This window comes from Scyliorhinus torazame, chromosome 2, assembly GCF_047496885.1.
Source record: "Scyliorhinus torazame isolate Kashiwa2021f chromosome 2, sScyTor2.1, whole genome shotgun sequence".
NCBI classification, from domain to species: domain Eukaryota; kingdom Metazoa; phylum Chordata; class Chondrichthyes; order Carcharhiniformes; family Scyliorhinidae; genus Scyliorhinus; species Scyliorhinus torazame.
In genome coordinates, this window is record NC_092708.1 from 278,549,901 (window position 1) to 278,566,315 (window position 16,415).

At 48.1% G+C, this 16,415-nt stretch overlaps 1 protein-coding gene across 2 annotated transcripts in view; it reads left to right on the forward strand.

Moving 5' to 3' along the window:
• LOC140398981 (G2/M phase-specific E3 ubiquitin-protein ligase-like) overlaps positions 1 to 16,415 on the forward strand; it is a 449,971-nt gene that overhangs the window by 156,245 nt on the left and 277,311 nt on the right. For both annotated transcript variants that reach the window (XM_072488016.1, XM_072488009.1), the window contains one exon: positions 3,852 to 3,976. In XM_072488016.1, coding sequence (XP_072344117.1) covers positions 3,852 to 3,976 — 125 coding nt within the window. The remainder of the gene's footprint in view (positions 1 to 3,851; positions 3,977 to 16,415) is intronic.

Sequence of the window (16,415 nt, forward strand, 5' to 3'; positions counted from 1 at the left end):
ACAAAAAAGTCTATCCGGGAATATACCTTATGGATGTGGGAGAAGAAAGAGAACTCTTTAGCCATTGGCCTGGTGAATCTCCACGGATCCACTCCCCCCATTTGTTCCATAAATCCCTCAAGCACCTTGGCCGCTGCCGGCCTTCTCCCGGTCCTGGATCTGGACCGGTCTAGCCCTGGATCCAGAACTGTGTTAAAGTCCCCCGCCCCCATTATCAAATTTCCCACCTCCAGGTCCGGGATACGTCCCAGCATTCGCTTCATGAATCCCGCATCATCCCAATTCGGGGCATAAACATTCACCAGCACAACCGCCTCGCCCTGCAGTCTGCCACTCGCCATCACGTATCTGCCCCCACTGTCCACCACTATGTTCTTGGCCTCGAATGATACACGTTTCCCCACCAATATTGCCACCCCTCTGTTTTTCGCGTCCAACCATGAGTGGAATACCTGTCCCACCCATCCTTTTCTTAGGCTAACCTGATCCGCCAACTTCAGGTGCGTCTCCTGGAGCATGACTACGTCCGCCTTCAGTCTCTAAGTGCGCAAACACGCGTGCCCTCTTAATCGGCCCATTTAAGCCTCTCGCATTCCACGTGATCAGCCGGATTGGGGGGCCATTCACCCCCCCCCCTCGTCGACTAGCCATCCACTTTTTTAGGCCATCTCCTCATCCAGGTCCCGCGCACCCGTCTGTCCCCAGGTAGTGCCTTCCCGCCCCGACCACCTCATCTCTTACCAGCTCCCCCTTGCACTCAGCAGCAGCAACCGAGTTGATCCCCCCCCCCCCCCCCCCCCCCCGCTAGATCCCCCTCTAGCTTAATTACTCCCCCATATTGCTTCCGGAAGTCAGCTAACTCTGGCTGACCTCGGCTTCCCCCGTTCACTCTTTGACCTCCCTGCGTGTGGGGCTCCCCTCCTTCCTGCGCCCGTTTTCCCGCTATAATTTCCATAGCGCGGGAAAATACCCGCGCTTTCCTCTCTGCCCCGCCCCCTATGGCGCAGTTCCCTCATTCCCCTTCCCTGTCCCTTTTCCCACCGGCGCCCACATTTCTTCGTGTCCCCCCCATCGGGGGGAGAGAAATTCCCCGTCCAACATTGCTGTACAATAGCCCTCCCCTTTCCCCACTTTACATTTCTGTACCACCACCTCGCTGCTTCTCTCCAAACATCAAACTCTCAAATCTAGTCCAGTTTCTCTTCTTGGACAAATGTCCATGCCTCCTCCGCCATCTCAAAGTAGTGGTGCTTGCCCTGATGCGTGACCCACAGTCGCGCCTGCTGCAGCATCCCAAATTTAATTTTCTTCCTATGGAGCACCGCCTTGGCCCGGTTAAAGCTCGCCCTCCTTCTCGCCACCTCCGCACTCCAGTCCTGATACACACGAATCACCGCATTCTCCCATTTGCTACTCCGTGCCTTCTTGGCCCAGCTCAGGACCATCTCTCTGTCCCTGTAGCGATGGAACTTCACCACTATTGCTCTTGGTGTTTCACCTGCCTTTGGTCTTCTCACGAGGACCCGGTACGCTCCCTCCACTTCCAGGGGGGCCGTTGGGGCCTCAGCTCCCATTAGTGTATGGAGCATCGTGCTCACATAAGCCCCAGCGTCAGCTCCCTCTGCACCTTCGGGGAGACCTAGAATCCGTAGGTTTTTCCTCCTCAAGCTGTTCTCCAGGGCTTCCAGCCTTTCTATGCACCTCTTGTGTAGTGCCTCGTGTGTCTCCGTTTTTACCACCAGGCTCTGTATCTCATTTTCATTCTCGGCTGCCTTTGCCTTCACTCCACGGAGCTCCATCGCCTGGACCTTTTGTGTTTCCTTCAGTCCCTCGATTGCCAGTAGCATCGACGCCAGCACCTCTTTCTTGAGCTCCTCCACTCATCGTCGGAGAAACTCCTGCTGGTCCGGGCCCCACATCATCTGGGCTCCATCCGCCGCCATCTTGCTTCTCCCTTCTCTTCTATGCCGCTGCTCCTAAGGATCCTTCGCAATCTGGCCACTACCGCCAGAGTTTCCATACACACCCGGGGGGACTCCTTCCTTCGTCACCCCACACTGGGTTAGGTCGAAAAAAAATTCCGTTGGCGCTCCCGATAAGAGCCCAAAAGTCTGTTGGAACGGGAGGTGCCGAAACGTGCAGCTTAGCAGTGCATCACCGCACCCGGACGTTGTCAAAAACTTTCTTATACATAACCTTTATCCCGCAGTATGTCCTACTTGCTCATCAGCCATCCCTCATTGGCCTTCATCGACTCCGGATCCTTCCACTACCTCAATTTCAGATTCTCATCCTTGCATTTAATTCCCTTCATAACTTTGCCCTAATCCACCATGGCAACTTTCTGCAGTTCAGCCTTTTTTGCACCATACATGACAGATGTGATGGAACAGAGAGACGTTTGTTGGAATTCTCGTCCTTTTGCAATCTCCCTCTCCTTTCCTTAAGGTGTTGCTATATTTACTCGCTATAAATATGGCAGTCAATAAGGTTGCCCTTCTTTGTCTAGATATTGATATTATATTGCTTTCAGAGTCACCAGATATCAAATGATACCACCAAGGTTCAACCAGATATCGATCATAGACCCAACAACCAGTTAGTTAGTTCAAGTTCAATAATACTTTATTTACACACAAGATTAACTTATACATGCAACATAAACACTACGAGCTAAATTACACCTAACACTATGACAACCTGTTCTTAACTTCAGGCACCCGGCTTAGGTCAGAGGAACAGTGGCCATTGTTCGAATCTGGATCTGCTGGGTCTGGAGAAGTAACTGCGGTTCAGCTAGGCTCATCCGTCTGGTAGTGAGCGTTAAACTTGGACTTGCTTCTGGTCGTGGTGCTACAGTTGGAGATAGACGTTGCCGGTGTGCCAGGGCCAAAAGGGATCGAACACATGGCAGTGACTCTCTTTATCCTTGGGGGGTTTTGCACTCTTTTGGGCAGTCCTTGGGTTTGGACCCAATAATTCGTCAGACTTCGATCACTGCCTTCGATGTGAGCCAATAAAGTGGCGGGTGCCTGGATGGCTGGGCGTGTCCTAAGAGGACATTGACCTTGCTGTTTATGCTTCCTGAGTAAAGGGAGTGGCGCCGATGTGTCTGGAATTGTATCGGTTACCTGAGTACCAGTCCTTTGTCTTAGGGAAATGGTTCATTAGAATGCAAATCGGCTGGGGGTTTCGATACTGTCTGGTTCTCTGCTTCCAAATATACATTTAGTCTCTGAGCCTGCCTGAATCTTGTGCTGGCCATATTTCCCTTGAATCTTTGCGAGTGTCCATGCTTCTTTGTAAGTGGCCATCCCAGATGGCTACAAAGGACTTCTTTAAAATACACCTGATCAACATTTGGGCACCACTCTCCTCCTCTGGCTCGATGTCCGTTTTATGGCTATGTCTCCCTGAAGCCCTTTGGGGTCTTTTCTGAAATAAAGGTAATTAGTTAAACACTGGTTCTGTTGAATGAATGGTGTGATAAATTTGAACACATCCTTTGATCACTGGATATCAAGATATCAAATTTTAAATGGTAGAATCAAAAGCATCTTCCTTCTGTTGCTTGTAAAGGATATCAATAAAGTTAGATAATGTGAAACCACAGCATTTTGATTGCGGAAAGAAATAAATTATCACCTGTGATTATTTGTTTTGCTTTGGGAAATATAAGCATTATCCAAGCCGCAAAGTTACTGCAAATATATTGTGAACAAATATTTCTCATTTCAATGGACTTGTAGCTTGGAGGGAAATTAATTCATAATATTTTTTCTGAAGCTTGTACACTATTGATAGATTTTCCAACTAGACAGTAAATGTTTGATATTCAATTATTTTTACAGAAATGCCGGGTCTGCAAACAACGTGGTGCATCAATAGGCTGTGCCATTACGAAATGTCCGAAGAGCTTTCATTTTCCTTGTGGCGTGGAGAACCAATGTATTTTCCAGTTTACCGGACAGTTTGCGTAAGTTCTCAGAACATGTTTACAAAAGAATAGGTCCCACAAAGTGTTGTTTTCTTGTGTATTCAATGTCATGCTCACTTCCCCTGATCCCTTGGCGAAACCTCATCAAAGGTGCCTCCCTGGTGAACTTTTTTTCCCACTAGTGTCCCTCCTGTCTCTCATCATGCCCTCTTCAATCTCATTTTACCTGCAAGACCCACCTCTTGCTACCTCAACCCTATTTTTTCCAAATTGGCGACCACATAGCTTCCCTTCCTGGCCCCCTAGTATGTTGACATTAATAGTTCCTTTTCCTCAATTATTGATCCCCCCTTCAAATCTTTTGATATCATCCCCCTTTTGCCCTTGCAAACTACTATCCAATCTCCAACTTCCCTTTCCTCTTTCATGTCTTTTGAGCATTTTGTCACTTCCCATATCCGTGCCTATCTTTCACACAGGTCCATGTTTGAAGCTCTCAAATGCACTGTAATTGCTCATATCAAAGTCAAATTGGTATCCTGGGTGATTGCAACCATGGGAAACTATCCCTCCTCTTTCTCGACCTGTCTGCACCTTTGTCCTGGTTGGCCACACCACCCTCCACTGCATATCTTGCATTACCTGCCATGGCTTCTCTTCACACTTTTTGATCAGAGCTGAAAAGCAGCAGAGATCTCTTCTCGAGCGTTAAATGGAGGACAGCAGAAAGAGGTTGACTTGGGCCTAGTTGGATGACAGTCATGTCACAGAGTGATTTCTGATGAGCTCCAATGGATGTGTGATGTTGACAAAAGATGGGGGAGAGTGACGTACTCCTTGTAGGAGTAGCTGCAAACAGCAGCAGAATTCCTCTGTCACTTCGACAGTCGACTGCTCAACATAAACCTCTTTACGGCCTAGGCTGATGTCGTCTCGTGTTTGACACTGGGCCAATACTTGATTTCACATACTGCATATGAAGTCCATGTTGGAGGGATGGCTAGAGGCTTTGGCTTTACTAATTTTTCCTGAAGGCACTTGACAGTTCTCCTCAAATGTCAAAAATTGCTTATTGATGCAGATTTCTCCATTTGGGTCTGACCAAGGTTCTGTGCCCCCCCCCCCCCCCCCGCCCCATTCAGCTTGCAAGTTCTGAAGTTGGCTTTCTGATTGTCTTTATATCTTTTTAAAAATGTATCTTATTCCAAACTCAAACCAATTATAGTTACAGAGAACATCCATTAACATACATTGTTTGTGCAAATTTTCCCCCTCTTATGTCCCGTCCCCCCCCAAACCGGCCAGTGACAAAGCAATTGGATAAGAACGGGTACCATTTCACGCAGAACCCATCCTCCGAGACCTCTTCAGGGCAAACTTAATCTTCTCCACAACCAGTATTCGGCCTCTTTTGGGGACCGGCCTCTGCCTCACCAATCGCAGCACATCGACAAGCTCAGAAATTCCTGCAGATCCCCCGCTCATTCAGTCACCCCTGGTGTCATTGCCGATCGGCAATTCAACCAGTATCCTCTGCGGGGCAATCAAGGAGGTGAAGGCCACCACATTGGCCCCCTTCTCCCCTGCAGCTCTTGCATTTCCGACATCCCCGAATATCGCCACCAGGGGGGCATGCCGTTACCCCAAACACCAGTATCTCCGACAAAACCTTAGTCTCCGTCTCCCAACCCCTCCAATTTATCTCACACACCCAGAACATATGGGCGTGGTTCACCGACCCCCTTCCACACCTCCAAACAATCTTCTGCCCCCAGGAAAAATCCACTCACCCAGGCCCTTGTCTAGGTGAATTGGACATTCTGAATTCTCCCTTGGTGTACCCAAACAGGTGCCGGAGTGTGGCGACTAGGGGACTTTCACAGGAACTTCATTGCTGTGTCAATGTACGCCTACTTGAGTCACTAATAAAGATTATTATATACACCTGTGAATTAAATCTTAAATTGAATAAGACTCATCCTCCCGCACGAGGGGATTGCGTTGACCCAGCGCAGCACCTCACTCCATATCCCCCCATCCTAGCTCAATCCCCAGTTCCTCCTCCCATTTGCCCTTAATCCTATTCAGCAGTGCCAATTCTTTTTTTCCAAACCATCCATTTATATCCCCAATCCTCCCCTCTCCCCATATATCTGTAATGACAGGAACCCAGGTAGTTCTTTCAGTGCAAAGTCTAACACCTGTAGGTATAAGAACACTCTTCCCCTCGGCAACTCTAATTTCGCTCAACACCGCCTGCTCCGCAAACCGCTCCAGATACAGGTCTCTCACTCATTCTACTCCTTCCCCTCACCACCTCTCATGCATCCCATCCAAGGGCAGCACGGTGGTGCACTGGGTAGCACTGCTGCCTCACGGCGCCAGGTCCCAGGTTCGATCCCGGCTCTGGGTCACTGTCCGTGTGGAGATTGAACATTCAGCTGGTTCCAAATCTTTATCGAAGAAACCACCACTGGGCTATTAGAATATTTCCCCGGGGCAAACGGGAGCTGGGCCGGTAACATGGCTCTCAGACTTGACCCCTTACAGGAGTCCTCCTCCACCCGCACCCAATCCGACCCCTGCCCAACCATTACCTCACCTTCTCCACATTGGTTGCCCAAAATTATTGCAGCGGATTCAGTAGTGCTAACCCCTCTACCTGCCTTTTACTCTGCAGCAACGCCTTACTGACCCGTTTTGTCTTACCCACCCACAAACCTGGCGACTAATCCATTGACCCTCCGAAAAAAGGCTTTGGGAAGAAAAATTGGGAGAGATTGGAAAGTATACGCAAACCTGGCAATTAACCCATTAACCTGGGCAGCATTTTCATCTTTATAAACTACCCTCCCTGCCAGTGGCAGGGCATCCCACCTCTTTAGATCCCCCTTTACCAGTCCTGCTAAATTCCACCCGTGCATCGCTGCCCAGGCATCTTGTGACCTGGATCCCCAAATATCTAAACCGAACCTTTGCAATCTTGAACGGCAGAGCCCCCAGGCTCATGTTCCTTCCCAACTCATTCGCCAGGAAGACCTTGCTCTTTCCTACATTCAATTTGTACCCTGAAGAGGCCCCAAACATTCCCAGCAACGCCATAATTCTTCCCATGCTATTCAACGTATGCACTGCAAATAGCAAGTAGTCTGCAAATCGCAACACCCTGTGCTACCCCCACAATCCCCCACCACTCTTCTGAGGCCTGGAGCGTATTCACCAGCGACTCAATTGTCAATGCAAAAGTAACGGTGACCCCTGCCTCGTTCCCCTATGCAGCCTACAAAAACTTGACTCCACCCCATCCTTGGAGAATGAATAGAGCAATCGTACCCATGCCACCAATGTCAGCCCAAACCTCCTCAGTACCTCAAACAAATAGCCATTCAACACGGTCAAAGGCTTTCTCTGCTGCTATCACGTCCGGCACCCTGCTGCCCGATGGGGTCATGACCACGTTCAGTAGCTTCCTAAATTTACTGGATAAACACTGCACCTTCACAAATCTTGCTGCCACTATCTCCAGCACACGCCTCTTCAATCGATTGGCCAATGAGTTTGCCAGAATCTTTACATCCATATTTAATAATGGAATTGGCTTGTATGAAGCACATTCCAGTGGGTCATTGTCTTTCTTTGGAATCAAAGAATTAGAGGCCTGCGCCAGCGTGTTCGGCAGCTCCCCATTCTCCAGTGCCTCATTGATCCCATAACCGCCGCCTCTGCCCCAGGCTCCGAGCTGCACAACACGCTGTAAAAGTCCTCAAAGACTTTGTTGATCTTTTCCGTCTCCATCTACGTTGATCTTTTCCGGCTCCATCTACGTTAATCTTTTCCAGCTCCATCTCCATCTACAAGTTTGATGACGATACAACCATAGTGGGCCGGATCTCGAATAACGACGAGTCAGAATACAGGAGGGAGATAGAGAACCTACTGGAGTGGTGCAGCGACAACAATCTATCCCTCAATGCCAGCAAAACAAAGAGCTGGTCATTGACTTCAGGAAGCAAAGTACTGTACACACCCCTAGCAGCATCAACGGGGCCGAGGTTTAAATGGTTAGCAGTTTCAAATATCTAGGGGCACACATCTCCAAAAATATGTCCTGGTCCACCCATGTGGACGCTACTACCAAGAAAGCACAACAGTGCCTATACTTCCTCAGGAAACTAAGGAAATTCATCATGTCCACATTAATTCTTACCAACTTTTACAGATGCACACAGAAAATATCCTATCTGGCTGCATCACAGCCTGTATGGAAACTGCTCGGCCCAAGACCACAAGTCTCCTCAGCTGATGTGCCAGCAACTGACTGGCCTTCTCACCAGTACTGTTATCTCCATCACACTAATAATAATCTTTATTGTCACAAGTAGGCTTACATTAACACTGAAATGAAGTTACTGTGAAAAGCCCCTAGTCATCACATTCCAGCACCTGTTTCAGGTTCACGGAGGGAGAATTCAGAATGTCCAAATTACCTAACAGCATGGCTCCAGAGCTGACCCGTTACCTTCCCTGTCGTTAACTGATCAAATTGCCCCTGCAAATCCTTCCTTTCGTCAACAGCTCCCTTGTCGACACCGCCACATATCTACTGTCCACCTCCGCAATGCCTTCCAACAACCTCCCTCGCTCCTCCTTATCCTTAAGGGCCTTGAACTCAATCACCTCCCGCTGAACCACCACCTTTAACGCCTCCCAGAACGTGGCTGCAGAGACCACCCCGTTTTGATTGTATTCTGCATAATCTTTTATCGTCTATTGCGCCCTATCACAAAGTTGTTTATTGGCCAATAACCCCGAATCAAATTTCCACCCTGGTCTCTGTGCCCACTCCAACTCCAGCCTCGCATCGACATCTTACGGCGCATGATCCGAGAAGACTTTAGATGCATACTCCGTCCTCACAACCCCCCGCCCTCAGCAGCACCTCCTTCCCCACCATAAAGAAATTAATTCTAGAGTATATCCAGTGGACATGGCAGAAAAAGGAGTATTCCCTCTCACCTGGGTGCCGAACCCTCCATGGATCCATTCTTCCTACGCCCCCCCATCTGCTCAAAATGCCCCAACTCGCTTCTCAATTACGATCCACAGCTTCCTCCCCCACTCTGCTTCTGTTTACTAGCATGGCAACTTCTACCTGGAGGCCCAAACAAAGAGCCTCACCACCACCTCCTATCCCATTCTAATCCACCCACCCCCCTCATCGACCCATCTCGCTTCCCGCCGCCCTACAGAGTTCCACCTTTCTCTCAACAGGTACCGCAGGCAGGGGAACCCCCATCACCCCAACCACACCAAGGCACACACATCAACATCACACTTCATAAGAAAAGGGCGGCACGGTGCACTGGTTAGCACTACTGCCTCACGGTGACGAGGACCCGGGTTTGACCCCGGCCCAGCCCATCATCGCCATTTCGACTTCCAAAGAGACAATTTGATCGCTCTAATCCGATACAGTCCTCTCCATCTCCTTGCTCGTCGCTCCCTGCGCCTCCAGCTATTACTCCACTCGCACTCTCAATTTCCACCGACCAGTTCGCATCCATCCCCTAGCACTGCAGTCTGAATTCCCCCTTGACGAAACACATTTGCTGCTCCATCTGTAAATTGGCCGTCGACAAAAAAACACCTTTCTCGCCGTCTTTCCCACTGCTGTTGCGCCACGAGGGTCTTCCAACTCCTGGGCAAGTGTTCTTACCAACTTTAATCGGGTCTGGTAGCCGGTCGTCATCTCACACTGGGGGTGAATCCACTGCCCTCTTCTCTCCTTCCTATTCGGCACCAAAACTACACTTCCATGCAGGAGCTACACTGTGTGCGACCGGTCAACCATAGCCACCACCTGAAGTCTGACTTTATGTCTTTGAGATGCCCTGTGGTATGGATTCCAGTGCTCAGCTGACTGTAGAATACTGCCTGTGCCATATAGGAATCCTCCATATGAAACCCATGACTGACCCAACAAAGCTGAATTCTGGTGGTATGCTCTTATGTCAGGTATTCAACACTTCTGTATTGGGGATTTGCCCTGCCACCTGATGTTGCAAGTAGCTTTCAGGCAACAAAGATGGAATGCCTCTCGCTGATTTATCTGTCACTTCACCCATAGAGAAGTGATGTAAGAATCACTGCCTGTAGACTTTAATCTTTATTCTGAGACAAATTCCAGGTTATTTTCAAAGTCTTGAGTGAGGAAGATATAGGTGGGTTGGTCAGATGGGCAGAGTAGTGGAAGATTGGTATTTAATGATAAGTGTCAGGTGATGCACTTTGGAAGAAGAAACAGGACAAGGGAGAATGTAATGAATGGCAGGACACAAGGAAGCTCAAGAGGAACAGATGGAACATGAGTATTTGTTTACTGATCCTTGAAGGTGGCAGAGCAGGTGAGTAGGGTAGTTAAGGCCTTTATCAGTAGAGGCATAGAATATGAGGAAGGAGGTTATGATGGAGCTGGACAGAACATTGGGTTAGGGCACAGCTGGAGTATTGTGTGCTGTTCTGTGCGGAGTCTGCACATCCTCCCCGTGTCTGCGTGGGTTTCCTCCGGGTGCTCCGGTTTCCTCCCACAGTCCAAAGATGTGCAGGTTAGGTGGATTGGCCATGATAAATTGCTCTTAGTGTCCAAAATTTCCCTTAGTGTTGGGTGGGGTTACTGGGTTATGGGGATCGGTGGAGGTGTTGATCTTGGGTAGGGTGCTCTTTCCAAGAGCCGGTGCAGTCTCGATGGGCCGAATGGCCTCCTTCTGCACTGTAAATTCTATGTTAATCTATGTTCTGGTCAGCTCACTATAGAAGGGAGATGAAGGAGAAAATGCTGGAAAATCTCAGCAAGTCTGGCAGCATCTGTAGGGAGAGAAAAGAGCTAACGTTTCGAGTCCGATGACTCTTTGTCAAAGCTAACAGACAGAGAAAGTGGGAGATATTTATACTGTGGAGTAGGAATGAAAAATGAGTCATAGCCACAGAAACCCAGGGAAACCGGGTAATAATGGCCACAGAAACCAAGGGGAAAGAGTGCTAATGGCAGTTCCCAGAGAGGACAAAAGATGTGAAAGGTCAAACAGCAGGGAAACTAACATCAGAGGATGAACTGTAGATGATCACCCAGTCTGCGTTTGGTCTCTCTGATATAGAGGAGACCACATTGGGAGCAGCGAATGCAGTAGACCAAATTGGAAGAGATGCAAGTGAAATGCTGCTTAACCTGGAATGAGTGTTTTGGGGCTGGGATGTTAAGCATGAAAGAGGTAAAGGGGCAGGTGTTACACCTTCAGCGATTGCATGGGAAGGTGCCATAAGGTTGAGCATCTTCGGTCTGTGCGTATTCAGGACCCTGACCTTCCTGTTGCTTGCCATTTTAACAAAAGACCCTGCTCCCAAGCCCACATGTCTGTTCTTGGCCTGCTGCAATGTTCCAATGAAGCGCAACGCAAACTGGAGGAACAACATCTCATCTTCCGGTTAAGCACGCTACAGCCTTCCGGTCTCAACATCGAATTCAACAACTTCAGATGATCAGTTCTACCCCACCTCGACCCATTTGTTTTCATTTCATTTCAACAGTTTTTTTTACCTTTTCTTCCTTTCTTAATATACATTTAATTCCACCCCCCCCCCCCCCCCCCCCAAAATGTTATCCACTCTTCGTTCACCTTTCTCCTCCTTGCTTCCCCCTTCCCCTCATCTACAGCTCATCCTCTGATGTTAGTTTCCCTGCTGTTTGACCGTTCACATCTTTTGTCCTCTGGGGATTGCCAAGAGCACTCTTTCCCCTTGGTTTCTGTGGCCATTAGCACCCGGTTTCCCTGGGTTTCTGTGGCTATGACTCATCTTTAATTCTCACTCTACAGTATAAATATTTCCCACTTTCTCTGTCTGATAGCTTTGACAAAGAGTCATTGGACTCGAAATGTTAGCTCTTTTCTCTCCCTACAGATGCTGCCAGACTTGCTGAGATTTTCCATAATTTTCTCCTTCGTTTCAGATTCCAGCATCCGCAGTAATTTGCTTTCATATAGGAGGGAGATGATTGCACTGGCGAGGGTACTGAGGAGATTCAAACGGATGTAGCTGGGATGGAGCATCTGAACTATAAGATTGTTTTCGTTTGAGCAGAGAAGGCTGGTGGTGGGGGACGGGGGATATGATTGAGGTGTATAAGATTGAGGGGTTTCGACAGGGTAAATAGGAAGCAACTGTTCCCTTTGGTTGAGGGGTCAGTCGCATGGGGGCATAATTTTAGGGTGAGGGTCAGGAGATTCCAAGGGGATTTGAGAAAAAAAATCACTGAGGGTGGTGAGAATCTGGAGTGCGCTGCCTGGGAAGGAAAGGAAGGCCTGCCTTTGAGAAAAGCCAGGCGCTGGATGGTTTGAAAAAGCGAGAAGAGATCCGGCAGCTAGAGAGTTTAAAATGTCGAGGAGAGATCCAACAGCTTCAGAGTTCGAAACGGCGAGAGGAACGCCTGTAGCTACCGGGTTTGAAACAGCGAGAGGTGATCCGGAACCTTCACCGTTTCCAGCATTGAAGGGAGAACTGGGAACTTTGCGGTTTGAAATGACAATAGCAGATCGAGTAGTTTAACGGTTTGAGATGGCGAGAGGTGAACCTGGACCTTCACCGTTTCAAAGAGCAAGAGGAGAGCCAACAAGTTCACCGTTTGAATCAGTGAGTGGAGCTTTAGGGGTTTGAGACAGCGAGTAGAGAGCCAGCAGCTTCAGAGTTTAATGGCGGGAGGAGAGCCAGAAGATTCTCGGTTTGAAATTGCGATAGGAGAGCAGGGAGCTTGCCGGTTTAAAAATCCAATGGCACAGCCAGGAGCTAAACAGTGTAAAATGCTAACAGCAGGCCAAGCAGCTTCACGGTTTGAAACGGCTAGAGGGTAGCCTCAAGCTGCACTGTTTGAAACAAGAAAAACAACGAATCCGGATTTGAAACGGCGCGAGGAGAGCCGGGAGTCTCATGTTTTGAAAGGATGAGGGGAGAGCTGGGCACTTCACCGTTTGAATTGGTAAGAATAGACCTGGCCGTGGCACGTTTTGAGAGGGCGAGGGGAGAGTCGGCAGCTTTGCTCTGATCATAATCAGCCAGGATCATAATGAATGGCGGAGCAGACTTGAAGGACAGAATGGCCTCTTAAGACCAAAAGACATGGGAGCGGAAGTAAGGCCATTCGGCCCATCGAGTCCACTCCACCATTCAATCATGGCTGATTTCAACTCCATTTACCCGCTCTCTTTCCATAGCCCTAAATTCCTCGAGAAATCAAGAATTTATCAACTTCTGTCTTAAAGACACTCAACATCCCGGCCTCCACCGCCCTCTGTGGCAATGAATCCCACAGACCCACCACTCTCTGGCTGAAGAAATTTCTCCTCATCTCTGTTCTAAAGTGACTCCCTTTTATTCTAAGGCTGTGCCCCCGGGTCCTAGTCTCCCCTGCTAATGGAAACAACTTCCCTACGTCCACTCATTATCTTGTAAGTTTCAATTAGATCTCCCCTCAACCTCCTAAACTCCAATGAATATAATCCCAGGATCCTCAGACGTTCATCATATGTTAGGACTACCATGACAAATGAAAATGAAAATCGCTTATTGTCACGAGTAGGCTTCAATGAAGTTACTGTGAAAAGCCCCTAGTCGCCACATTCCGGCCCCTATTCGGGGAGGCTGGTATGGGAATCGAACCGTGCTGCTGGCCTGCCTTGGTCTGCTTTAAAAGCCAGCGATTTAGCCGTGTGCTAATCCAGCCCCAAACCATTCCTGGGATCAACCGTGTGAATCTCTGCTGGACTCGCTCCAGTGCCAGTATGTCCTTCCTGAGGTGTGGGGCCCAAAATTGCTCACAATATTCTAAATGGGGCCTAACTAATGCTTTATAAAGCTTCAGAAGTACATCCCTGCTTTTATATTCCAAGCCTCTTGAGATAAATGACAACATTGCATTTGCTTTCTTAATTACGGACTCAACCTGCAAGTTTACCTTGAGAGAATCCTGGACAGCACTTCAGCATTATGAATTTTGTCACCTATTAGAAAATAGTCCATGCCTCTATTCTTTTTTCCAAAGTGCAAGACCTCGCACTTGCCCACGTTGAATTTCATCAGCCATTTCTTGGACCACTCTCCTAAACTGTCTAAATCTTTCTGCAGCCTCCCCACCTCCTCCATACTACCTGCCCCTCCACCTATCGTTGTATCATCGGCAAACTTAGCCAGAATGCCCCCAGTCCCGTCATCTAGATCGTTAATATATAAAGAGAACAGCTGTGGCCCCAACACTGAACCCTGCGGGACACCACTCGTCACCGGTTGCCATTCCGAAAAAGAACCTTTTATCCCAACTCTCTGCCTTCTGCCTGACAGCCAATCGTCAATCCATGTTAGTACCTTGCCTCGAATACCATGGGCCCTTATTTTACTCAGCAGTCTCCCGTGAGGCCTTTTGGAAGTCAAGATAGATAACATCCATTGGCTCTCCTTGGTCTAACCTATTTGTTATCTCTTCAAAGAACTCTAACAGGTTTGTCAGGCACGACCTCCCCTTACTAAATCCATGCTGACTTGTCCTAATCCGACCCTGCACTTCCAAGAATTTAGAAATCTCATCCTTAACAATGGATTCTAGAATCTTGCCAACAACCGAGGTTAGGCTAATTGGCCTATAATTTTCCATCTTTTTCCTTGTTCCCTTCTTGAACAGGGGGGTTACAACAGCGATTTTCCAATCCTCTGGGACTTTTCCTGACTCCAGTGACTTTTGAAAGATCATAACTAACGCCTCCACTATTTCTTCAGCTATCCCCTGTAGAACTCTAGGATGTAGTCCATCTTGGTCCGGAGATTTATCAATTTTTTGACCTCTTAGTTTCTCTAGCACTTTCTCCTTTGTGATGGCTACCATATTCAACTCTGCCCTTGACTCCTGAATTGTTGGGATATTACTGATGTCTTCTACTGTGAAGACTGACGCAAAGTACTTATTTAGTTCCTCAGCTATTTCCTTGTCTCCCATCACTAGATTACCAGTGTCATTTTGGAGCGGCCCATGTCTACTTTTGCCTCCCGTTTGTTTTTAATGTTTTTAAAGAAACTTTTACTATCATTCCTAATGGCTAGCCTACCTTCATAATTGATCCTCTCTTTCCTTATTTCTCTCTTTGTTATCCTCTGTTTGTTTTTGTAGCCTTCCCACTACTCTTTGCCACATTATAGGCTTTCTCTTTTGCTTTGATACATTCCCTAACTTCCTTTGTCAGCCATGGCTGCCTAATCCCCCCTCTGATAACCTTTCTTTTCTTTGGGATGAACCTCTGTACTGTGTCCTCAATTACTCCCAGAAACTCCTGCCATTGCTGTTCTACTGTCTTTCCCACTAGGCTCTGCTCCCAGTCGATTTTCGTCAGTTCCTCCCTCATGCCCTTGTAGTTACCTTTATTTAACTGGAACACCTTTACATCTGATTCTACCTTCTTTCTTTCAAATTGGAGATTGAATTCTACCATATTATGATCACTGCCTCCTAAGTGTTCCCTTACTTTAAGATCTTTAATCAAGTCTGGCTCATTACATAACACTAAGTCCAGAATGGCCTGTTCCCTCGTGGGCTCCATCACAAGCTGTTCCAAAAAGCCCTCCTGTAAACATTCAATGAATTCCCTTTCCTTGGGTCCACTGGCAGCATTATTTACCCAGTCCACCTGCATATTGAAGTCCCCCATGATCACTGTGACCTTGCCTTTCTGACATGCACTTTCTATTTTGTGGTGCATTTTGTGCCCCTGGTCCTGACCACTGTTAGGAGGCCTGTACATAACTCCCATTATGTTTTTTTTGCCTTTGTGGTTCCTCAACTCTACCCACACAGACTCCACATCATCTGACCCTATGTCATTTAGTGCTATTGATTTAATTTCATTCCTAATTAACAAGGCAACCCCGCCCCCTCTGCCCACCTCTCTGTCTTTTCGATAGGTTGTGAATCCCTGGATGTTTAAATGCCAGTCCTGAACCCCCTGCAACCACGTCTCTGTGATGCCTACCATACCTGCCAGTCACAATCTGGGCCACAAGCTCATCTACCTTGTTCCGTACACTGCGCGCATTTAAATATAGCACCTTTAATTCTCTATTGACTGCCCCTTTTTGCTTTCTTAGTGTGGTGGACCTTGGTTTACTGAGCCTTTCCATACACTGTGTCATATTTTGTGGGATGGGGACTATCGTAACCTCTCCTGAGTTCTGTCTTTTCGTGCTTTTTTTGTATTCCTAAGCAGCTACGCTTCCCACTAATTACTTCACCTCTTGGTTCCCTGCCTTTCCCTTCCCCCCGCCCCCCCAATCTCCAGTTTAAAGTCCTATTGAACACCCTATTTACTCTTTTCACCAGAACACTGGTCCCAGCTCGGTTCAGGTGGAGACCATCCCAACGGTATAGGTCCCCCCTGTCCCAAAACTG